Source organism: Ornithodoros turicata, chromosome 9 (genome assembly GCF_037126465.1).
Source record: "Ornithodoros turicata isolate Travis chromosome 9, ASM3712646v1, whole genome shotgun sequence".
NCBI classification, from domain to species: Eukaryota; Metazoa; Arthropoda; class Arachnida; order Ixodida; family Argasidae; genus Ornithodoros; species Ornithodoros turicata.
Window position 1 is genome coordinate 18,422,300 of NC_088209.1, and position 26,558 is coordinate 18,448,857.

At 48.0% G+C, this 26,558-nt stretch overlaps 1 protein-coding gene across 2 annotated transcripts in view; it reads right to left on the reverse strand.

Moving 5' to 3' along the window:
* The window catches only part of LOC135368270 (inactive dipeptidyl peptidase 10-like), a 187,773-nt gene that overhangs the window by 116,336 nt on the left and 44,879 nt on the right, over positions 1-26,558 (reverse strand). The window contains exon 1 of one of the 2 annotated variants that reach the window (XM_064601442.1): positions 1,657-1,905. The exons of the other annotated variant lie outside the window; for it this stretch is intronic. Within the exon in view, the coding sequence (XP_064457512.1) occupies positions 1,657-1,689 (33 nt within the window). The 5' untranslated portion in view covers positions 1,690-1,905. Of the gene's footprint in view, positions 1-1,656; positions 1,906-26,558 lie in introns of those variants that run through there. 2 annotated transcript variants of the gene reach the window in all.

Below are 26,558 nucleotides of genomic sequence, written 5' to 3' on the forward strand. Positions count from 1 at the left end.
CTCATCTTCCTAAACATTCCCTAACCATTTAGCCCGCTTGTTACCATTTTTGTTTCTTACAGGATTTCATAACACTAATAAGGCTTCGAAAGACGCTTTGAACAGTTTTGTTTCCATCGAAGCGGCCTAATTCAGTCGTGATGCGTGTGCCGTTCACGAACACGTATACATATGGGTGTACATCATTCACCAAGACCACTCATCTGCCGTCATCTGCATCCTAATGAACGGGTTCGAAACCCGCAAGGTGCACACAACAGTTACGTCCAAATCGCGCCACCTGGCGGCCATTCTCAAAACGGAATGCGTTCGATATAGAGAACATGCGCTTTGATTAATGACCTGCCGAAGCATTTTCACACTCGGAAGGGTACAATAAAAGGTATAGGAAAACGTCAATAGCCACTGGTGCCATTTGTCAAAACAGCAGTCGGACGTGAGAAATGGAAAAGGAAAAAAAAAAGAAAAGAAAACACATACACGCAAAAACAATGAATATAAATACAAAAGTAAATGCGACAAAACGGAGGAAAATGTGGGACAAAGAAACCGTGCCGCAAATGCTAATGGGCCACTTCCGAGGCAGCGCTTGACGCTGTGCGTTCTTGTTATTCACCTCGCCGAATGCGATAACGCTAATGCACCTCACATATTAATCACCGCAGTATAGCGCTGTTCTGCCTACTTGGCCATTGCCAAGGTCCATTAATGCGGGCATTGTCTTCTTTTTCCTACCTCGTATACTGCCGCTTCCACTCATGGAAACGAAGCGCAGCAATTAAACCAAAAGTACAAACGCAACGCATAGTGTATCTCTTTTATCAATGACACGAACAGCGAACTCGCACAACGTGATATTCTGAATTGTTCCATCGCTATTAGCATTTGTCGTACAACTGAACATGCACAGATTGTCTGCGTTTACGGGCTTCTTTCAGGATTCCAACTCAACGCTCATATTGCAGCCATATTCCGTGCCGGATAGCGATACACGTGCATTGAATTTGCCGGCGAGCGGCGAAATTGGATTAGAGGAACAACTGAGGGAAGCGCAGGAAGGCCACGACCTAATGTAGGTACGTGTTCGTGGCCCAGTGCCGCTAGGTTTGACAACAGTAGACCAGAAATAAAGCAAGGAAAGTGTGCATCCGAAACGATATCTTGCAATTTTCATTATTGCGTAGATGCAGACGGGCTGGTGAACGGTTTCTGTATTAAAGTAACTCGAGCTTTGGAGGCAGAAAAGCTAACACAGTGTCTATATGTCATCATCTTCTGCTTCGACGTTTTTGTTGAACGTCTTTACTGTGCCGACGTTCGGCATGTGCCGACACGGTTTCTGAGAAAGCATACAGTATTTGATGAGCGATGCTAGCACGCGACCGGTAAATTTTATGAAAGAAATAATGCACAGATAGCCACTCGTCGCAAACGTAGCATGAAAAATATAACATCTCTGTTTACGAACAATTTGCGACGAATATTTCCAGACGGCATGCGCACGACGTCGGACTGATTTACGTCACGGGCGTTTGAGACTTCTAGTACGGTTTAAGATACACATACAGCTTGCTGCCGTTTTATTATAAGCTCGAAGAAAAAGTCGAGAGCATTGTCGGGCATCGCATTATGAAAGCAAATAAAGAAAAATATTACCTCTTCGTCGTAAATTGGATAAGGCTCCGCCATGAGCTCTTAGAAGTCTTCACACACTTGCGGGAGACAGTTTCGTTTCAAATTTAACACGGGAGCAACATACAGATCGACGATGAATCACAGGCGGAAATAGCCGACCGGTGATGCAAGGGCACATCGTTGCGGGAAAGCTGGGAGACCGTCGGGCCCATAGTAGCAGGAGCTTGCAGGCTTGGCAGCCGGAGCCCGCGCCATCACACTTGGTCGGCCATCTTCCCCCGGGCAAGGGCGCATGCGCCAATCGATCGATCGGTCGCAGGGTTGCACGCAGCACCACGTGGTTGCAGTGCACGACGACTTTGCAGCCAGGGTCACTTGGCCATTGAGAGACAGCTTGGCGGTGAGGCATCCCATGTGCGCGGAGCAGGTCGCGACCCTATGCTGTCTTATTTTCGGCAGGGGCGCCTCCAAGGGGCCTCCCGGTCTCCGCAGTGCGCTCATAAAAAAACACAGCTCCACCACACAACACGTTGAAGGCCAACCGCTGCACAGAATGATGCCGTTATCGGTCCTGACTTGGAGAAAGCGCCTTGCGCGTACGTCTTTTTGTGACAGTTAACGTAATTCTTAGGAACTTGAGGCTTTGTACTATGTATTTGTCCTTTCTATGTGTTCCAGCCTGAGAACATCAATTCCCGTCATGTTCAACAGATGCCGCTTGCGTCGCCCCGTCGTGTGAATGTGTGCGCGAGTGAGAAAACATATTAGAGTGAATGAGTGAGTGTATGTGTTTGTCCCTTCAAATGACGCGCTCTTGGGAGCAGAGTTCGAGGTAACTCGTTACTGTAACTAGGTTCCTTTTTTTTTTGTAACTTGTAACTTAACTCGGTACTTTTGTGCCGTGGTAACTTTCACAGGAACCCGTTGCTTTTTCAGGTAACTTTGCCAAAGTAACTTAAGCTAAGTTACAAGTTACTTTTGAGTTTTAATTCGCTTTTCACTCATGGTCTACTCATTTCGTGCTTTCTCTCCGGTTCTTTCATGGCATCTTTTAATTTTTATGTCACGCAGTATTTTATGCCACGCAGAACGTGATATTCGGTCAATGACAGTATTCTATTCAGGGAGTGAGAACCGCTGCCACTGAAATGAAGCTGAACCATTTTGAGCCCACAGGGAGTAACATGCAAAGCGTACGAAGTGTTGGATATAAACGAAAACGATCTAAGCGTGCTACACCCCTCTGCAGGGAACTCAAGGTCGAACTCAACTGCTCATGCGCGCTACACCTGTGTAGTGCTATTTTGTGTCCGAAGTAACCCGTTCTTTTTATAAAGTAACTCCGTAACTGCAAGTTACATTTCAGGCTGAAGAACTTCGTTACTAACTTGTTACATTTTTCACGCGGTAACTTAACTCGTGACGAGTTCTTTTTGATGGGTAACTTCTCAATCTATGGTTGGGAGTCACGGGAGAGGCGTGTTAGCTTAGCTCTTTTTTTATTATTATTTCGAACTGATTTTAATGCGTCAATGGCATATACAAGCTTAGCTTAGCAGTTTACATACAAGTACCAGTCAGTCCTGCTCATGTCTTCATGCTCCTACTTCTTCTACGTGTCCTTATTATACTAAGCTTACTTTTCCTTGTTCATGTGGGGTTTTGTGTTTGCAACGTTTCGCGACGTTCCGTGTTAGCGCCGCGAAGCAACTGAGGCCGTGAGCGGTGTACAGATGTGGGCAGATGGAGAGAGGACAGCAGGAAGGAGTGGGGGGCAGGGGGACGTGGCACGTTTCGAACCCACCACCTCCCAGTGTTCCAAACGACCTTGGCAACTACACCAACGAGCGGGACACATTAACCCGCTCGGTCATGCCGCTGGTGGTGGTGCATGTAGCGCTTAAAAATCGAAGCAGAACTCAAAATAACTTCATAACAAGGTGGAGGACGATAAAAAACTAGAAAAAATTGTAGGCCAATATGAACGTCAAAATAATGTTACAGACCGCTTGAAATGCCAAGTGGCTTTCAAGCCTTCACGTTTTAACGGTGGAGAACATGATCGTAAGGGTGCTTTCATATTCCTTTTAAGATTCTTGATGGATGGATGCTTCAAGAAAAATACAGAGATGGTACTTCTAGAAATTGCCGATCCGTCTACTTACAGCGCTAAAAGCTGACTGCTCGGGATTGAAGTATATGTAGGAAGGAGAGAAATTGAGATTCGAACCGACTAAATAAAATAAAAAGAGAATGTATAGCAAGAGTGATGTTGGATGTTGGAGAAAAAAATAATAGGGAGAAAAGCAAGAGTGAAATGCCTGTCATGCGATCGTGTGAAGCTATAAAACGACAAGGGGCTGATAAGTTCCACTATTTCTGCACTCAGATCAGGCATTATAGCCTCGTATCTGCCTTAATGTGAGTCTAATGTGCCCTTCGACGAATGCTTTGACTCAAAGGCGGCATTTTTCCTAAAGCTTTCGTTTCATTGGAACGTCATTGTATTTTGTCTCCTGAACCACAATCCCCTCAAGAGGATGCCCCGATATTCCACCGTTAAGAATCCACCGTTTAAAATCCCAAATGTTCAAAATCTCAGATGCGCATGATTGTGCATTCTTGTTCATATAGGTCGTCATGATTTTTCTCAGATATCATGGTAATGTGGACACCCGAGCACCCCACAGTCTGCACCCCACACAGTCTGCACCCCACACCTCCAGGTAAACAGGTGAGGGGATTGAACGTTCTAACCCCCTCCCCTCCCACACTGCATGGAAGCACATTGTCTCCCCTCCGGAAAAAATCCTGGTAACGCACATGCACCAGCCCGCTTTCGTTTTTCTTTTTAATATCACGTAAAGAAATATCAGGGTCCTTATTGGTCACAGAGGAGTGCCAATAGGACTGCATATTCGCTCTTTGTGGAAGCGTCCACGTCATTTTCTTGACGCCAGGATTTAACACCCTGTAACGTGCGTCGATTGCCACTTGCAAGCAACTAAAATATTCCCCGGGAACCGTTTAACCTTGCCATGCAACCAGCACGACTGCAGCACATTGTTAACGCGCTCGAATTTACGCTCCCCTGCCTTGAGCGTTGTGTGGCGCGTGGCCAACAAGGCCGCGACTAGAGCTGCATTAATTTTGTGGAAGCCTTTTTGTCTTCTGTCCGTCGCAAAGACCTGGCATCAATCGCTCGTTCCGTCGTTTTTTTTTTTCTTTCTACACCTAACCTAACTTAATCTAAACTTAAACTCGTTAGCTTGTAACGACCCTAACGACGATGAAGCGATTAAGCCCCCTGATTTGTTCAAAACGGGGGCGTACGCCTTTTTTTTGTGACAATTATGAACAGCATAAGTGAAGTTCATTTTTAAGAGTGCTGTGGCGGGGGGGGGGGAGATATATTTATTAGATGAAAAGGAAAAAAAAACGGAAAAAGGTCAGCCAAACGGGACGTCGACTTGCTATTCCAGAAATAAGGAATAATAATAAATAAATAAAAAGAAAAGATAAGAAATAAAGAAATAGGAAGGGATAAGAAATAAATAAATAGAGAAAATTAAGAAATAAGAAATAAAGAAAAAGAAAAAGAATTAGGAAATAACGAAAAACTAACAGATGATGAAAGAAGGATGACGTAGATCAAAGACAAAGATGACAAAAGAAGATAACTAACAAACGGTGAAAGAATGATGAGATGAATCACAGAAGATGATTTTAAAAAGAAAGCACGAGGTTAATGCGTTGAGGGTGAGAGTGGGGCACAGAAGAATGAGATTGCACGACTGAGTTCACAGGCTGTTCATCAGACCTGAATCTCTCAAGAAAGTCAGAACTGCTTTGGTCACAGACCGCTGTGTGTGATCTCGTACTGGGCCGAGCAGAGTGGCCAGAGAAAAGTCCGTGCACCGCAGCTCGAGTAGGCGTCGTCTCAGCGTGGCTCGAGGGGTGTCGAATCTGTGACAGTCGAGGATAAGGTGTGGCACATCAGCTTCAACAGCGCAAGTGGGGCATTTGGGCGACTGGAGAAGACCCATTTTACAGAGAAGTAGAGGTGTCCTGGCGGCATTAAGGCGTAGTTGGTGTAGAATGAACGTTTCTTGACGCGAGCAGTGGTGTGTGGCAACGAAATCCATCGACGGGTCGATAGACCGGAGATGGTCGTTCAGTCGGACAGCGCCCTCTTGAAACTGCCGAGTGCCGTTATGACGGAGTCGCTGTGTCTGTAACCGACACGATGAGGCTGAAAGTGGTAGGAGACAGTTATTGGAGGTGCCGTCCCCATGTGCCCGACGTACTAAGGCGTCTGCGCGGGTGTTTCCGTGCAGGCCGGTGTGACTGGGTACCCATTGGAAACACAGGCTATGACCAAAGGATAGAAGTCGGTTGTATATTGCGACTATCATGGTGTCTAGGCTGCCGATTGTTCTGGAACAATAATTTGCTAGAACTTCTAGCGCCACCTTACTGTCCGTGAACACAACCCAAGCGCCAGGCGGTGATGCCGCTATGTGGTTCAACGCGGTCAGTATGGCGAAGAGCTCGGACTCTATAGATGACGTTTCGTAGGGGAGCTTGTGCGCCACTTCAAGGTTTTCATGTGGCATATAAAAGGCTGCAGTAGATCCGCCTTGAGACACTGATCCGTCAGTGTGCACAGGTGCAGTAGCCGGGTGCGTCAGTCAAGCTTGACCCTCCATTTCGGAACTCTTTGCACCACTCGTACACCTGTCCAAGTGATAAACAGGCGTCTACGTACTACGTACTTCAACATTCTGCGGCAGATACCACTTTTTCGCACTTTTCACCCCAAAACCACACCGCCGAACGCTCCTCCTCTCTGGTGCATGCTAGAGTTACTAAATTGGGTCCTGAATAAGTCTACTCAAACAAAGTCCTGAAATATAGCTGCGTCTCCGAAGTCTGGGCCACTGAAAGCCAGCCGGCAACGAGGGATCCGAATTTCAAAGTTTATCTCCGTAATTACTTAAGCAAATTGTTTACGCTGAGTGCGCGGAAGAGGCAACGGCCCTAGGAACAATACGGTGGCCCAGACGACAGTCGACAGCTGAAATATTTGCGTTAATCTGCGCCACAGCAAAAGAGGAACGTGACAACGCCTGAAACAGTGCTCTCCGGTTTCACACGTCCAGCAAGACGGGCAACGTACCGTCACAGCCAAAGATGTGAAACCGGTGTAATCGCTCGCGGAAAGAAAGAACGTTGTGGGCAATCTTCCACTGGAGACCGGCGCGGCGGGCGTCTAGTCATGCCGCAGTGATTTGACGCCACGAAAGCTTTGTAGCGACACACAGCAGAAGATGAAGTTGATGCGCCACCAGCAGCACATCGCAAGGCGCGAGCTTTAAAAATCCTTCCACGGTTTTGGCCGCCATAAGACTATTCAGTATGGCTCTGACGGCCACACAATAAACAGCCTTCTCCGCTACCGTCTTGGGATTATATCACTTAGGTTTCCCACACTGGTGACCCGAACGTGATCGGTCCAGGCGTCGCGTCACTCTCCCAGCCCTCATCCGACTCTTCGGAACCCCGCTGCGATGCTGACCGTTCTCGCCACGACCCCGTGCACGCGCGCCTTGATTCCTTGTCAGCCGACATTTCCCACCTCCGCGAGTGCATCGACGCTCTTTCTGCTGATCGTACAACCCGCCGTCAAGATTCCCCGCACCGCCGCCGCTTCCGGGGACGGACCTCTCGCACCCGCCGCCGCTCGTCTTCTCCGCGCTCCGAAGATTCCTCAGTTCCTTGGTGTTGGTACCACCATCGTTTCGGAGCTCGTGCGGAGAAGTGCACTCTGCCTTGCGGCTGGTCGGGAAACCCGGCAGGGGAGCACTGACGGCGACCAGCAGTCTCCCGGCGTCTCCCATCAGTCGCCTGTTCTACGTTACTGACCGTGTGACCAAGATGCGTTTCTTGGTCGATACCGGTGCCGAGGTCAGTGTGCTGCCCGCTTCCCCATCTGATAGGCGCCGCCCGGCCCTGTTTCATCTCACCGCTGTCAACAGCACCACCATTCCAGTCTTCCGCCAGCAGATCCCCCGCCTCAATCTCGGACTGCGCCGAAGCTTCTCTTGGTTGTTCTTAGTTGCCGGCGTCGGTCAAGCGATTCTGGGTGCAGATTTCTTGCAACACTTCGGTCCACGGTCAACGTTCTACACAAGAGACTTCTCGACTTGACAACAAACCTTTCCCTCTTTGTCAAGAGCGCCCCGTCGTCTCCCGTCGTGACCTCCACTTCTACCTTTCCTGCCATGACATCGCCTTGTGCCTCCATCCTGAGGGAGTTCCCTTCCCTCACTCAGCCGCCGAATTGGTCAAGGCCTGTCGCTCATGATGTGGTCCATCATATCTGCACTACTGGACCACCCGTATTCGCACGACCACGACGGCTATAGCGCCCGAAAAACTCCAAATCGCCCGCACCGAGTTTGAGCACATGCTCGCCATCGGTGTCGCACGGCCCTCTTCGAGTGATTGGTCATCTCCATTGCACATGGTGCCAAAGAAAACCGGAGATTGGCGCCCATGCGGCGATTATCGGGCACTTAACATCGCCACCGTTCCCGACCGCTACCCTCTACCACGGTTGCAGGATTTTACGGTCAACCTACACGGCGCTACCCTGTTCAGCAAAATCGACTTAATGAAGGCCTATCATCAAATTCCCGTCGCACCCGAAGACGTCAAAAAGACAGCGATTACCACCCCATTCGGCCTTTTTGAATTCCAAAGGATGCCTTTCGGATTACGCAACGCGGCGCAGACGTTTCAGCGATTTATCGATTAAGTCACAAGAGGCCTTCCTTTCGTCTTTGCTTACATTGACGACATTCTTGTCGCAAGCTCGACCCCCGAGGAGCACGCAGACCATCTCCGTCAACTCTTCACTCGCCTGGACGCCCATGGCATTGTCGTAAACATTCAGAAGTGCGAGTTTGGCGTTGAGTCAACTGAATTCCTCGGCCACCTGATCTCTCGCACCGGAATCGCCCCTCTAGCCAACAAGGTTGCCGCCATTAACAGTTATCCCCAGCCCCAATCCATCCGGCAGCTGCGCAGGTTTCTCGGCCTGGTGAATTTCTACCGGCGATTCATTCCGCATTGTGCCACCATCCACCGTCCCCTGGAATCGCTCCTAAGCCAGCGGGAGACCCGCACCAACCCTCTTCCTTGGAACGCAGAGGCGCAGGCTGCATTTTCCCAAATCAAGACCGCCCTTTCTGCGCAGACACTCCTTTTCCATCCCAAACATGGCGCTCCAACTACCCTTATGGTAGACGCGTCTGTCGAAGCGGTTGGAGCAGCTCTGCAACAGGAGCTCAACGGTGTCTGGCACCCAATCTCTTTCTTCAGCAAGGCTCTCAAGCCCGCTGAGCAGAAATACAGCACCTTCGGACGGGAGCTGTTAGCCGCCTATCTTGCAGTCCGGCACTTTCGACACTTCCTGGAAGGCCGCAACTTCACTATCATGACGGATCACAAACCGCTCATCTACGCTTTCCGGTCGGCCAGTAGCCGTTATTCTCCCCGCGAGATTCGGCATCTATCTTTCCTATCAGACTTCTGCACAGATATACAATACGTGCCCGGTTGCAAGAACTGCCCCGCAGATGCCCTCAGCCGCATCGCTCCCCTGTCTGCTCCGTCAACATCCATTTCTCCCGAAGCTCTAGCTGTCGCGCAGAATGCAGACGAAGAACTTCCTCTACTCCGCACCAACCATTCAACCTCTCCCCACTTCGAAGATTTTCCTCTGCCAGGCACGGGTTTAAGCCTCTGCTGCGACACTTCTACCGGCCGTTCTAGACCGTTCGTCCCATCAGAGCTCCGCCGCGCAGTTTTTGCCGCCCTTCACGCCCTCTCTCATCCTGGCGCCAGAGCGTCTCAGAAGCTCATAGCGGAACGTTATGTCTGGCCTTCAATGAACGCAGACATCCGTTTATGGGTCCGAGCCTGCCTCGCATGCCAGCGATGCAAAATACAGCGGCATACCATCATCCCGCTCAGCAAGTTTGCCCTGCCAGACGCCCGTTTCGACTCTCTTCATATGGACATTGTCGGCCCCCTGCCTCCATCCGACGGGTTCCGGTACCTGCTAACCGTCGTTGATCGGTATACCCGATAGCCTGAGGCAACACCTATCAGGGACACCACAGCTGAGACCATTGCCTCCACTTTCCTTTCCACCTGGATTTCCCGTTTTGGAGTGCCGTCTCGTATATCTACTGACAGGGGCCCGCAGTTCGAAAGCAGGCTATTCACGGCTTTCACGAACCTGCTTGGCACATCTCGCATCAGAACAACATCATACCATCCTGCTTCGAATGGCCTGGTCGAAAGGCTCCACCGTCATCTGAAAGCCGCCTTGGTGGCCCATGACCACCGCTCTCACTGGACAGCCGTTTTGCCACTCGTGCTTCTGGGCATCCGTGCCACCTACAAACCGGACCTCAGCTGCAGCTCCGCCCAGCTCGTCTACGGCTGCCCCTTGCGTCTTCCCGCTGACTTCCTCACCCCACAAGAACGAGAACTCCAGCCTTCCGCGCTGCTCGATCGCTTGCGGCATGCCTTCGACAACCTCCGCCCAGTCCCCACGCGTGCAAACTCTTCAGCTCAGCCCTACATTCCGCAGGAGTTATCCACCGCCACCCACGTTTTCCTCCGTTCCGACGCCATCAAGAAATCTCTTCCCCCCCCCCTACTCCGGCCCTTATCCTGTACTTCAGAGATCGGACAAGACCTTCCGTATAGCCATCAACGCCAGGCAGGATACGGTCAGCGTCGATAGGCTGAAACCAGCTTTTTTGGAGAATCTTAACCTAATCGCCTCGTCGCTCCCCGGCCCATCGCCTGTCTATGCTCCTTCCACCAGCTCCACCAAGCGCGTCACCTGGGCCGACCGCTCTTCGTCGTTTCCAGCGGGGGGGCCCTGTAGCGACACACAGCAGAAGATGAAGTTGATGCGCCACCAGCAGCACATCGCAAGGCGCGAGCTTTAAAAATCCTTCCACGGTTTTGGCCGCCATGAGACTATTCAGTCTGGCTCTGACGGCCACACAATAAACAGCCTTCTCCGCTACCGTCTTGGGATTATATCACTTAGGTTTCCCACAGCTTCGTCGGCACCGAAGGGACTACAGGATCGGACTGCAACTCCCTGATTGCCGTATAAAAATCGCTGACATCCCATAACTGGATGTCAGCGTCAGGAAGCTGGAGTCGCAAACGCCTCACAACATCAACGCAGTCAGCGTATTGATGAGGCAGGACTTCGGACCTATGCCGAAATGCGGGACTTTCAGTGAACCATGAACCTGGTGGCGAGACTCTGAATGAACGTGATGGGGCGGGGGGGGGGGCACATCCGACAGAGTGCTGCACTAATGCGCGCGCTGAGTGATCGGGAGTGTGCAGTGCCTCGAAATAAACGCGCGACTGAAGTGCAAGGCACTTGTCGAGCACCACCGGCACGGCTAAGCCGCCCCGGTCAAGTATACGGTGCAAGCGGGATCTTGCGACCCACTACACCGAACCGCCCCAGAGAAAACGGAACGCGTGTCTAGTGATGGCAGTAGGGATCAATAGTGGCGGCGTGGCTACGACTCCTAGGAACCACAAGCGACCGTAGTATCAGGCCACTAGCAGGTGAGCCCGAAAAGTGATGGGCGAATCAACGAACCTAGCTGCCGGAGGACAGCTCTACTACGATTAAACACACGGGCCCAATTTACTAGATATATAGTTACCAGATAGATAGAGACTATTGATACAGATAGATATAGATACTACTAGATATCCCAGTGCAATCGAAAGTCACACCAAGAATTTTGATCTCCGGTCCCACTGGAACACCGAAAGGAGCCTCGCAGGAAGGCCGGAGGTTCAAAAACAGTGCTGCACTTTTTGATCTGTTCAGTCTGGCCCCTGAAACAGCTCCGTAATCTTCAAACGACTTCAGAACAGGTCCTTGGGAACACTCGCGTGAAAGGATCACAGAGACGTCATCCGCGAATGCGAAAACAGGTGGAGGGCATTCATTGGGCAGTGCCAAGGAAGCGTTCCCAATCTCTCAAGCATAGGGTTCATGGCGATGGCGTACAAGGCGGGAGACAGAGAACATCCAGCGGACACCACAAGCCACACCACAAAGGGCAGCAACAAGCCGCCAGCGACAGAGACAACACTTCTTGCGCCCCTATAGAGCGTTTTCACATAGCTGACTCACGTAATGGCGAACCCGTATGCCTTAAGTCGAGAGAACAGGTATATGCGTGTCGCACACGATGAAATGCCTTGGATTGATCGAAGGATGCAGGCACAGCGGGGGCATGGCCACTCTTAATCCAGTGGATGGCATCGCGAAGTGCGATTCTGTGAAGGTCTTAAAACCTGCCGGGAGCAGAATATGCTTGGCAAGGACATAACACCTTCTCCAACAGAGACGAAACTCGCAACAGAATTGTTTTAGCTAGGATCTTGTACCCGCTAGTCAGCAAAGTAATCTGACGATAAGCATGTGGGCTTAGTTTTCGAGACGTGTCTTTGCACAGAAGGACAACAGCACCATTCTGCATGCTGGGGCATAGCGACCCTTGGGTTAAGCAGATGTTAAAAACCCGAGCCAAGCAAGAACCAATTACATTCCAGAAGCACTTGTATAACTCAACTGGGATGCCATCAATGCCAGGGCACTTTCCGTGCGTCATTGAGGAGACAGCTGCATAAACCTCGTTTTGCGTGAGCGGCCCTGAGTCAACATGGTCCATATTTTTCGCCGGAAGTGGGCACTCTCGGCTGACAACAGTCTCGTCGTAAGGTGACTCCTCATAAAAGACCGCGCAATGCTCACGCATTGCTTCCTGAATGTCACCGGGATCAGACAGAATTGAGCCGTCAGCTGACCGGAGCTCAATGATTCCTAGGTCCGGATTTTCTGCAACATAGCGCTTGAGTAACACACACACTGGAGCAATATGCTTCCGGACACTTCTTATGCCACCCACTGAGTCTTCCCACTCCAAATGAAGCTAAAGCAACGTCTCTCTATTCCTCGGCATACATCCCGAGATGGGTGAATGACAGAGCACAAGTAAGCGTACTTTGGCACCACGATAGATTTAATGACTTGTGCTCTAGCCATCAGTGACATTGAAGGCTCGTCGTGATCTTTCATAACCTTTTCAACTGCTGCCTTCAGGCAGGACCAATTATTGCAAGACGCTCCATGCTTGTCAAATAGGATTCCTAAATTTTTTTCTTCATCAACAATCCTAAGCCCTAGATCTTTGCTTGGGTACTGGCCCCGATGTACAACATTTTCGATTTCTCTTTGTTAATTTTCGCTCCACTTCTTGCCCCATATTCTTCTAAAACCGCAATGTGTTCTCCACGTCCTTTTCGCTCTGAACAATCATGGACAAGTCGACTGCGTAGGCGACTATTGTCTTTGTGTGTGCTGAGCCAGGTATTCCCACTCCCTTGATTGATTAACCATAGATAGAGCTCTCTCAAGAGGCGATCAAATGCCAATTCGTACAAAAGAGGAGAAAGAGGGCAACCCTGCCTTACACCTCTTCTTATCATAAATTCCCTCCCTAGGCAACCGTTGATGAGCAATCTGCTCTTGCATCCTCTATACATCGCTCCAAAAGTTTTCTCCAAGTGTTTACTATTTCATTTTCTGCTTGGACTTGTTCTAGCGTTTCCCTCAAAAACGCATGTTTCAGCCTATCAAAAGCCTTCTCTTGATCAAAGACCAGCAAAATACTCCGTACGTCCCTCTCAGCTAACCATTGTATTACATCCCTGATTTCCCAAAGTTTATCCTGTATTTTTCGACCACCGACTGCTGCTCCCTGAAATGGCGATATCCAGTTTTCCATGTTCTTTTGGAGCCTCTTTACTAGAACCTTTGCTAGAATTTCGTAATCTACGTTTAAAAGTGTTATCGGCCTCCAGGCTCCCAAATGCTCCATGCGCTGGGGGTCCTTCCACAACAAAATAACGGTTCCCTCCATGAACTCATCTGGTAATGATCCCTGTTTTAGAGAGCCGTTAAACGCCTTAACCAGAGAGGGGCCGAGAAGGTTCCAATACTGCTTGTAAAACTCAGCGGGCAGCCCATCGGGCCCTGGTGCTTTTCCGTTCTTCAGGCTACGAACAGCCTGAACAACCTCCTTACAGTTCAGTTCAACACCTCTGTTGTGTTGCAGGTGGAATCGGAACTGAAACGGTCCGACTCTGTGGGATCTCTCCCGTACAAGTCTGAGAAGAACTCTCTGGCCATTTCGGCTATTTGTTTCTGACCAGTGATTCTGCTGCCGTTTTTCATTAGAGCCTTTAGGGAATAGCAAGCCCACATCGTGGCTAACCTTTCCCTTCTTTTTTTTTACTTTGCATTAAACATATCCCCCCCCTCCCCCTCCATTGGTGGCGGCGCCGAAGAAAGATGTTTGGAGAGGAGGCTTCGGGAGCACCAGGCTTCCTTCTCAACTTTATGTTTCGCAGCCAAGTACCTTACTGCCTCCCACCGCTCTTCCCTCAGGGGTGCCAGGTGATCGTTGGCAGAAGAATATGTCACACCGGTAAGAAACCCAGTGCCGGTTTGCTGAAGTTGGCGCAGATGTGCCTGAAGTTTGCATGTCAACGCACGCTTCTCATGGGCGTTTTTCTGGCCCCAGGCTCTCAGACAGTTCCTGACGTCATCTTTGAGTTTCAACCACCAAGCAAATTTACCGTCACTCTCCCGCACCGCTCTCTCAATTAAGGTGCGTATGTCCGCATGAATTTCTGGACACTGCAGTAATTTGGTGTTCATGCGCCAGGGGTGTCGGAAGACTTGAAAACCCCCTTTTCTTAACTCAACTAAGACTGCCTTATGATCAGAGATGTCAATGGTCTCAATCGTTTCAATATTTTCCACATTACAGAACAAGTGACTTGACACATAAACTCTATCTAGTCTACTTCCCCCCGATTTGTTTAGTCGTGTGAACCCATTTCCTGCTCCTCTAGCCAATGCCCAAACGTCTGCCAACCTAAAACCTTGTATGGCCTGCCGCAACTCTGCAGCTCCGGAAACGTTTTTATGTACACCCGACGATGTATCTTTTGCATTAATTGCACAGTTGAAGTCACCTCCCCCTATGAAATTGTAAGCTCCAATGAAATAGTAAGGAAGCTCGTCTCTATAAAACTCCCCCGACTCATTTGCTTTATTGGGCCCATATATATTTATAAGTCTAAACAACGTTCCATCATTATCTACGTCTACGGTTACTATTCTCCCGTGCAGGTCTTTCTCAAACTTGATAACTTTTACCTCCTTTTGGTTTCAAGAAGATAATGCCAACCCCTCTTGAGTTATGGCTTCCGTAGCTCCAATAGGACAGTGTGTTAAAACTCTTGTCAAATTCTTTTGCCTCCGGCTGTTTGTGCCAGTGCGATTCTTGAATTAATATATAATTCACGCCTAAAAACCTGGCTAAGTCTATGACTTCGTTTTGTTTGACTCTACTTTTAAATACCCTTACATTAAACGTTATTAATTTGAAACTCATTGACGGAGTCGGGGAAGGTTTCATGAAAAACGTAACACACCCGAGAACAGCAATCTCATGTCGACACGCACCTTAGGCGCATTTACCCGCCCTATTCCTTATCTTCGATATCCTCCTCCGTTTCAGAGTCATGTCTCTACCATTCCTGTCACTACTGTCACTCACACGCCCTTCGGATACCAGAGTAGCTAATACCCCTGTCAGACGGGAGCACTTACGGCCATAACGATTACGGTCTTAAGTGTATACGGTCATTAAATTCTTGCCAGACGGTCATTCATACGGCCTTTGCGACAAAACTGAGGTGTAAGGGCAACGGAGCTCCCGCTAGACAGTTCACGGCGTCCTCGCGAAACTGTCCAAGTGTCGTTACGAAACGCCATGAACAAGATGGCGCAGATTTCCTTCAATTACAAATAAAATGCTCTTTTGAGACGTAATGTTCAGCGAACTTTTTTAGTGCTCAACGCCTTGAGTTTTCCTTGTGAATATTTGCACTTGGCTTCTCATTGTATCTCGTCAGTTTGTAGGGATACCCTCGAACCACTGCACTCCGTGTCGTCTGCATCCAAAATTGTGCGCGCACAACAAAGCATCGAAATTGCTTCAAAACAAATATCGTTTGCCGTTTGTCAAATTGGCTATGTGCGAACTAAACGTTGTTTCAAAGAACTCACAGAGAGAACAAATGTGATTTCACTACATTTCATTCAACGTTCGCAGATGTGTTTATTGGTGTGGACATCACCGGCAAAACGCCTTCACGGATACCGTCTGGCAGCCTCCAGGGTTTAAGACCATATTTCAGATACGGCCTTTTCTTAATGCCGTTGCCGTAAAGGTCGTATGTGTGCCCGTCTGACAGAGGTATAACGCTCTCTCCACTATCCGGCAACTCGTTTTTTGACCCAGGCTACGCACACAGCGTAGCCGTTGTTGATGCATCTGACATAATCCCTGTGTCATCACTAGAGCGATTTTCGACCACATCAACGTTCTTTATGTCCACCCTATACTACATCATTCCACATCCTCAGACTCCTCCGTAACCTGGCTTTCATCATCCTCAACATCCTGCTTCTTCTGATGCTGAAGGACTGCACTGTCCTCCTGAAGTTCCTGCTGATTTTCTTCTTTCCCCGCAGTATTCTCCTGCATTTCGATCCAATTTTCACAACCATCATCCGCGTCTATCGAATTTTCCACCTGCTCGGATCAGTGTGTATTGTCATCAAGCAAGATAACTACCTATGGAGGTAGCCTCTTTTACACAAACTCTATCTTACATCCAGACCATAACCAGATTTTTGTGTTGTTGACCATAACCAGATAAGCAGACGTAGGGTTAATAACCAGTGGTTTTACAACGACGCTCGTACATAAACCAGCGTGAGTGGACTATGTCGAACTACACGAGACAATTTTCCGGGTGTCTTCTCTATTTGAACCCTCAGAGTTTATGCCTTTCTCTAATTATATTGCTTAATGCTTTTAGTGATAATAACTGATGCTGATAATTGATGATCGTTGATATTATACTGATGACTGCTATTCAACCATATTTAACTACGTTATTTTTTTGTTACTGCGCTGCATTCCAGACTTGTACGGTAACTTGAGTAGAGTATTTAAGTTGTCTTAAATATTTTTGTAAGTATCTCGGTATCTTCCAAGTACTTTCAATGGTCAGTAATTTAATTTTAATTTTCTAACTTGAACACTTTTTTTTTTCAGTAACGTGAACTCATTTTCCAAGATAATTTTCCGAAGATAACTATGTGCGTGACACGGAAGGAGCGAAAGCTTATCTTTTCACAATGCGCTTGTACTGTTGGGGACATGGTTGTCTAAAATCTCCAGCCCGTGGCCGAGCAGTCCCCTATCGGCGATGTCGCGCACGAAGGAACTATACCATTACAGTCTCCGAGGTAAGGCCACGCAGCGCCGCCTGTCGGTAGCGAGTACCATCGCATTCTCAGCGTCGTCTGCTACGGAGAGCACTTCAGCGCAGCCTCCCCTCGGGGAGGGTATTGGTGTAGTTCCTTCGTGCGCGACATCGCCGACAGGGGATCGCTCTGCCACGGGCTGGAGATTTTAAACAACCGTGTCCCCAACAGTACATACTTTAAGAAGAAGAAGAAGAAGAAAAAGTGTACACCCACCCCTTTTGCCAGTGTACAACCTTTGTCACTGAGATCACTCTTATGTAGCGTATAACGTTCACTGCTTTTTTCGAAGGCGTAAATGTTACGCTGTCGTCCAGGAGTGTAACTGAACTCTTCAAAAATTACGCCCGGGAGATATAGGGGGGAGGGGATAAAAGTTATGGGGTAAATTGGTGTTAATGTCTTTCACTGACTTCACTTCGTTTAGAGTGCCGCTTTAACTTCAAACCCTGCGCATGACGTTGTTCTGGGCGTACACACGCTGAGATGAATTACACGGACGGGCGTATAGAGCAGTCTTGGGAAAAGTTACTTTGAAAAGTAACTAGTTATAGTTACCAATACCCGAGCCAAAAAGTTAAGTAGTTAAGTTATAGCTACAGTTACATCGCGAAAATAGTAACTAGTTAAGTTACACTTACTAGTTACAGTTACAAATTATAGTTACTTTCAGAAAATTTAGTAATGCAGGTGGCGCATCAATTTTTATCGCAGAATTACTTTTATTACACATATTATCTGTACATATTGCACTGGGCTTTCATCACCAGTGAAAGCAATGAATGAATGAATATATATATATATATATATATATATATATATATGAGGAAAAAAAAGCTATCGCAGCTACCCAGAGCTGAGGAGCCGCAAACACGGCGAAACACGTGTCCTCTGGTGCTGTCGCATCGTTCCATGAGTATGTATATATATATAGATATATAAATATATATATATAATGTATAAAAGTAAAATAATAAGACGTGGACGACAGATTACAGGAAAGTTAACAAAAAACTAACTTATTTAGTGGATAATTTAACACACATATTATAAAAGAACGGTCGACGTTTCGACAGTGGCACTGTCTTTGTCGGGACAAAAATTCAGGACGTCAGGACAAAATTTTGTCCTGACGAAGACAGTGCCACTGTAGAAACGTCGACCGTTCTTTTATAATATGTGTGTCAAATTACCCATTAAATAAATAAGTTTTTTGTTAACTTTGCTGTAATCTGTCGTCCACGTCTTATTATTTTACTTTTATTCAACTTCGTAGCCGTCTGATATATTTACCTCTTTGACCTATGTAATATATATATATATATATATAATAAGTAAATAGTAAAGTAACTAAGCCGCTGCCAACGTTAACAATTTGCCTTCTGCTTTACGGTACCTTTAACTGTGGGTTGTAGTCGGGGTAACGAGCGATGCGCAGTTGTCCTGTGAACTTCTCCCCTGTTTTCGTCTCTTGTGCTGCTTTTATGATGCACCGCTACCAACTACCCCATATCGCAAGTGTAGTTCAGTTCGGGAACATTTCGACAGAGTGTTGCCCGTAATTTCCTATTAAAATTTTCTATTAAAAAAAGACTATTTGTGCAAGTGGGACGAAAACTGTGACATAAGAACCCGACATTGGTGGCAATTTTGAATTTTCTGACTCTCTACTGCTTTTATGTTACCTTCAAAATAATTTGGAGTGCACGCCTGCAGCACTCCGAAGGGGTTACACTAGATTACACTCATTGTGCTAATGCCATTACAAAGGCGTTAGCACAATGCAGCGATAACGTCGAGACTGCTTTGTTTGTCTTTTCCCGGGTGACGATAACGGTTGATGTGCGTGCAGACATGTTCGATCATAGTGGGCGTGGCGCCAGATTGACAGCCTCTTGGTCGCCGACGCGCAATTGAATTCAGCAGTCAATGTTTACATCTATAGGTCGCTTGAAGGGTCAGACGCAAGAGAAAATGAGTTTGCAATTCCCATGCGAAGATATATATATTCGTAAACATCACTAAAAGGCCCTAATTATAGACAGATTTTTATAAATTAGGGAAATACGTTTTTTTTTCTCTCACCTACAATAAATGCCGACTTCTTGGGGCCTTGATCTGATACATTTTGACTAATATGAACTTCTTAATTACTTACTCATATTTTTAAGGTTCTCACGAATGGCCTCAGCAATGGTGCAGCCCACATGAAAGATAGGAGTTGTACGGTGAAAACATCCGTTCCCCTCGGTGCGCCATTGACGTTTCTAGAAAAAAAAGATTGGAGGCAAACATAGCGTGTGGAAATGTCGTGGAAAAACGGCAGATTCGGATGGTCATTTCGGTCGGTACGCCGCATAAACGTGCTTTTCCCTTGCCCTCAAGTGCGATGCAGAACAAGAGTTACTTAATTCTTGGGATATTAGCGTGAGGACCCATAAAGATATGCTACACCTGTCGTCTGGCACCGCCACTTGTGCACAGGCCCTGTAAACAAACTGATGATGCGTCAGCTCATGTAAAGCCAAGACAGGGCAAATATTCTGACTGCCATGTGGCTTCCCGAAGCTGCCGTACTGGAGCGTCATCTAAGTCGGGTTTAAGGTAGCCCGAGCGCCGACTTGAAATTTTCACCACGAGTGTCAAGTTGAGCTCGCTGCGTAAGAACACTTCAAGCCGAGGAGGGTTTCTGATGTGCACTGACACCCTTCCAACAGCACCAAAGTCTCCTAAACAGCGCACTTTACGTTAATAAGTCTCCAGTGCGCCATTTCTGAGACATTGTAAAGCTGTGAGGCGGAGCTAAAAGATTCATTCCCACGAAGTGACCCCCAAAAAACTCAACCACCTCGCGAAGTGTCTCGATGCCGAAATGGCCCAAGGCTCAAGGACGGCAGCTGAGGAGGAGACAGCGAGTGCCGGAGGGTGGGGTGGGGGAATCGAACCCACGGTTGATTGTCAGTCAGGTGTGCTATCATTAGAATACGCCAGAAGCGCAGAGGGCTGAGAGGTCCTAAAGCTACCTCCGCGACTTCCCAGTAGTGATCACACAAAGCAAACCGCGTGCCAGCACTGAAAGAATGCTAAACGTATTTATAACTTCTCAACCGACGTGTCTGTTCCCCTTGCGCTCACAGTCACCCATGCTGGCCTTCCCTTGTGTCGGAAACAATACGCGGTGAGCAAACAATGGATGAAACGCGACACCGCGGAGCACCGCCTGCGTACGGGTGACCTTCGGCATTGATGGCACCCGTGTATCGTTTCAAGAACTTGTAACGGCGTTTGTCATTACTCCCTCGTTAACTTGACGGCCGCCGGCTCTGAGACCGTGAGAAAGTGTGATTTCCCCGTCGAACTACGCCATGACTGCCTGACGGCACATGTTTTCTAGCTGCAAGCGATCACTTGATAAGTAAATAATAAATATGGATAAATTGAATTCGGCACCCGACAAATTCTGCAAATCAAAAGACAAAAAGAGAGAGAGAGAGAGAGAAAAAAACAGAAACCCCCGTGTCGTAACATACTCACCCACCAAAACGTAGTCGCGGGTCCACAATTATATACAGAGCGATAAAGTGTGCGCAACACCAACGACAGCACAATAGGAAGGATAGTCGCCACAGCGGAAACAATCCGAAGATCACACCGACAGTGCACAAAACCTAACAAACGATGGAAATTGATGTTCTGAGGCTGGAACACGGAAGAAAGGACAACACAACACACAAGCCCCGAGTGCCTATAAGAACTGAAGTCGTTGGGGGAGGTGTGTTAGCTTAGCTCAATTGGTAGATCCCTGGACCGGTAATCCAGAAGACGTGAGTTCGAGTCCTACAGCTGGCTAGCGTTTTCAGTGACTTGCTTCTCTCCATAGGTAGTTCCACTTGATAGCAATAGGCACACCGTTTAGATCAAAAGGAAACTGAGGTTTTCTCACCGAGTATTTTGCTCTATCGTAAGGTCTGCCATATATAGTCCAAGTTCAACTCCGCATTTGAAAGTATGCGTCAATGCGTAATGAGCGGTATACGCTAGAACAGCACGTCTCGAAATGTTGGAGAAAGTACGTGACAACGCGTCCGTCGACTCAGGAGGTAGCAATAAGTGGGCATTCGTAGACGGGCCACAACGGCATAGTGAAAAAAGATGAATTAACGTGTACCTCACGTGCATTTATTACGGTGCTATACAGTAGGTTTTATTTTATATTCGTTAAAGTTTTTTTTATAAAAAAAAAACAGTATGATCGGCAGTGATGCCGTTTATGCAATTGAGTTACACATCAAGGTATAGTATGTGACAGAAGGTAAATACTAATTGCCTAATTGCCTAAAATTCGCTAATTAACCGTTTAATTAGGGTAGTCTCAGGTGTCTCGCGGCGTAAACACCCAATTATTATTAATTAGGGTAGTTAGGACAAAAGCGGGCCTTCACAGTCAGATAGGCGATACTCGATGAAAGTCTTTCCACTTTCTAAAAACCCTCAAGCGAACGCGTACGTTGAAATATCCATTGCCATGCAAATGAGGCGAAAGCGCGCAAACCAGATGCACGGGGGAAAGAGGGTTCAATTCACGTCAGAGGGCCACGTGCTTTGGAGCGATGGAGAGGATTGGAACAGATGCTGATCTGATAGCGAGATCAACCGCTTTGCGGTCCAGATAAGGCTGCGGGGGCAAGGGCACACACGTCTTCTCAGGCGAACAGCTTCGTTTTCGCCTCATTTGCATGGTAATGTTCGTCGGTAGATATTTTAACGCACGGCCTTACTTCAGGTTTTTTAGAAGGTGCAATGGCTTTCATCGACGAAGTCCCGTCATTAAAGAGTTAATTCGTGAATCTTAGACAATCAGTCATCTAGAAGCTACGTATTATCTGCGGGAGGACGTCTGCCTGGCCGTATAACTCAACTGCAAAAACAGCATCCCTGCTGATATCATTTTTTTAAATAAAAATCTGTAACGAACAAAAAAGAAAAAAGCTTTGAGAGCGATCCAATGAGACTGTTCTCAGTGCACAAGGGGAAAGGGAAAAGCTGAGGGGCTGCTGGAAAGGTCCACAAAAGGAGGCCTGGGGCTCTATACCAGAAAAGACAGGAGTGCTTTTAGGGCGACGTCGGTGGGGTAAGTCTGATTATTTGTGAATCAGCTATTACGGACAATGGAAGCATAATGTGCTACACGATGGAAATTGATGTTCTGAGGCTGGAACACCGAAGAAAAGACAAACAGACAAACACACAAGACCTCAAGTGTCTAAGAACGATGAATGTAGAAAGAAGGAAGTCACTGAAAAGGATAGCCAGCTGCAGGATTCGAACCCACATCTTCTGGGTTTTTCTTAGGCACTTGAGGCTTTGTGTGTTTGTCCTTTCTTCTGTGTTCCAGCCTCAGAACACCAATTTCCATCGTGTTCAACAGATGCCGGTTGCGTCGCCCCGTCGTATGAATGTGTGTGTGAGTGAGAAAACATGCAAGAGTGAAAGGGGAATGAGTGAGTGAGTGGATGGATGTGGCTTGTCCTTTCAGATGACGCAACCTTGGAAGTCATTGGATAGAGGCGTGTTAGCTTAGCTCCATGGGGCGGTTTGCAACTTCCTGTCAAAATGACGTAAGGGAAGTTGCGATGACACGTGTATTTACGCTTCCGGTCCGGACTTCGGTTGGAGTAGTATGGCGTATGGCGTCAGCGTGTTTTCAACGTAAAAATAAGCGGATGGTCAGCGCTAAACTGCACTAATTCCGGGGAGACATAAAAGAGAGTTCTAGTATATCGTGCGCAAAGGCGACAGCGTACGTAACATATAGCGTTTGTGGTTCTGCGCACTGCGCGAAGCTCTTTCTGTTATGGACATGCGCAGAACGATCAACGCTATCCCTTACGTACGCAAAGGCGATAGCGTCCGATCTACTAAAAGTCTCTAAAACGTATCTCGTACCCTTGGATCCTGCGCCTTTAGAAAAATATTATCAGCGTAAACGAAAACTGAAGTAAGCGGTGTAGTCACTTGTCACCAAATGCCGCGTTGTGTACTTATCGTGTTGTATTGTGCGGCTGTGATAACATTATCAACCCATAATATGAAAAGAATATCACTGATGTGACAGCTTCGTTTCAAACTATAAAACGAAACGACTTCATGCGTACTATGCTCATAGTGGAGAAGATTGCTGGGTAAAATACTGCGTGTACATTTTGTTGTGTCATATCTGAAATGTTGGTTGTTATCTTTGTTATCTGAAGCGTCAAATTGAATGCTTTGTAACAGAACATTTCGCACAGCAAAAGATCGCGATTTCAAAGCGCGCGCCAAACGAAACCGAAATATGGACGATGTGTCACGAAATCTTGTCTTTCTCATAAGAAAAGTACGTGCGAAGTATTTGTTAAAGTACCTTCTTTAGGGGGAAGGCATTCCCATGCGAACCCAGCTCGGTTGTCGTTTTAGCCAGAGTTTATAAAGTTTTGCTTTGCTCCAATTGAGCGAAATTTCGGACCGGACGTTCGAAAACCCAGCATGCTTAGCGCCACCTCTCAACTTGAAAACCACCCATTGGTAGAGCCCTTGACCGGCAATCCAGAAGATATGGGTTCGAGTCCTACAGCTGGCTAACTTTTTCAGTGACTTCCTCCTTTCTTCATTCATAGGCTGCGTTCCAATACCTCGCGCCCGCGAAGCCGCATGACTAGGCAGCTGAGTAGACCCCTTGCTGAGATTGCTTGTCACTATTGGAACAGGCTTGCATAGCCGAGGCGCCTGTGGCGCCATCTCGTTCCTCACGCAAGAAATGCGTACGGCGCAAGCGCAGCAGGACTCTAATGCGCTAAGTTTGTAGGACATCGTGCATAAACTGTCACCTTCACAACTAAACATGTGTTGCAACTCTCTACGCAGTTTTAAAAACATACCACTATGTGCAACTTTACAGTTAAAGCCAGAAGAAACAGCGGGCACGCTGGTACCGTCAACGCGCGTCTCCATCCCGGCTGTGAGATGGTCAGGCGTATAACTAGACTGCATCGATGCGCACTAGGCGGTAGCCCACTGAATAGCGGACTTGGCGAGATTTGGAACGAGAGTTAACATGGCGGCACTTCCTGTTAGACCGCTAGGCAGTCGACTGACCGGGGTATTGGAACGCAGCCATAATGTGCTAGATGCCGGAAGTCACCGCAGCGACATTAGCTTACCGAGCCCAGTCCATGTGACCTGTCACTATGATCTTGGCTGTCCGTTCGCCGTTAAAACTCCAATCGTCATTATCATCAGCGTGCATGCACAACATCGGCAGCGTACGTTTTCTGATAGGCAGTACTCGGTACCCGGGAGAAGTTTCCGGACAGCGCACATCTTTCACAAACAGATAAGATAACCACAAACTCTACGGGCGGCTGAGCAGGTGGCAGCTACCACAGACGACGATAAAAAGCGTCTGCCGCTGGCCTTAGCTTTGGAAGTGAATGGACTTTGTTCTCGTAGGACTCAACAGTAAGACTGAACGGAAACTTAGAGGGCTGCTATTTACCTTCGAATAATGTCGAATGCATCCAGTGTGTGGACTGAAAACGCATTTGCCCTGCCAGGTCCCTGCCGGCGTACTTGAAGCGAAGTTCATACAACATGCCGGCTACACTGTGGTGCTGCACTCGAATAAAACAATATTAGTTCGCAGAACCCATGCGGTATATTATTTAACTCATAGCATCCTCAATAAACTTGCTCCGGAATTGCCCCGCAACCACAGTGGTGCGTGGCGCTCTACACTGGCGGTTTTCCTGGGCGGAGGCATTATCGAACATGAAACTGCACTGCACTGGTGGATCTGATGGATACTAGCATGCGCTACCTAGAGATCTGTGCTCGTTGTGGCTCGTAGGCTGCGCGACTCGTAGCGAGAGGCACCTGGCGAGCGGCACCGATCGAATGCCATGCTGACGATGACTGTCTTCTGCTACTTGCCCGGCTGCATCTGGCTACTTGCCGCTTCTGCCTTCCTCCGTGCTTCCGGCAATCGCGATGCTTCTTGGGATTGCACTCTGGCGCTCGGCCGATTTTCTCGGTGTGGGTTCGGGGCAACTCAGTGCTGCACTGAACGGGTGCACTCCTTTAATCGAGGACGTTCAGTGCGCACCAGTGCAGTTTATCGAGGATGGAAAGCCGCACCAGGTCGTACCGGTGCGACCTGGTGACGACTGCCCAATCCTGCGGTGTAAAATCGGCGACGTGTTGTAGAAAGAAAAGGATGGCATAGAGTTCCGCAGCTGTGGAGGAGGTTGGATGTGAAAGGCGTCTTCCGCGTGCACTACGCCTTCGGATGGTATGACGAATGTTGAGGCGGACTTGTTGTTTCGCGCCATTAGAATATGAAGGGTCACAAATGCGTGCTGCGTATTAACGTTGCTCTGTTTCTTGTACTCCGTATGACAACAATCATATGGTCACGGACAGGTTGTCAGACTGCGCAGTTTTCACGTGCTGTTAACGAGAGTAGTTACACGTTCTTTCGGTACAATATGTTACACTGTGCCTAAATCATATAAGCGTGCTGCTGAAAATACAGGATTAAAAATATTGTGGTGGCCGGAACGTTAATTTTCCTCAATATTTTTACCTGTGCCTCAAAGTCTGCTGTCTGCTGCTATCTCTTTCGGCATTTAGAAGGTGGCTCGTGTCCAGTTTGACCGCAATAATCGCGTACCTGTAAAGAGAACGCCTAACATGCGATATGCGTGCACACGGCGATATTCAGTCGATTGAGGCAACAACTTCATAGCAACAGCTGTTTGTGCAAGCTCGCGCCAGAATACAAAGCGTACTGATCAAAGATCAAAGAGGTCCAACATGTGCATGAACCAGTCCGGACCGCGTAAGAAACGTGTGATGTCGTCAGCATAGGCAATCACGTTCCACGTGAACCGGGGAGCGGTAACCATTCACTCTGATACATGAGACGATACTGCGAAGAAACGTGTCCAAGATGACAACAGATAGCAGTGGTGATAGTGGACAGCCTTGTCTAACACCGCGCTCTATATGGAATATGCTAAAATGGTATTGTAGTAAAACAGTGGTACTGGCTCGGTGGCTGTATGCCGTTTTGATCCACCGGGAAAACTCAGCCGGAACTGTATTCGCGCCGAGAAGTTTGGGAGTCGCCCCCTGGTGTTCACTGAACGAACCGTGTCGTGGGGATATTCCCGGGCAGTATTGCCACATTGCATTGCGTATCAAGGCATTGCACGTGTAAGAGGCTGTCCAGCATTGATATTTCCTGGTGATTCATGACGAAAACGACATATGTGTTCCAAGTAAATCGCATTTTCATTCCAATATGACAGTTTTTACTGTAAGTAACAAAAACGAAACCGAAACGGAG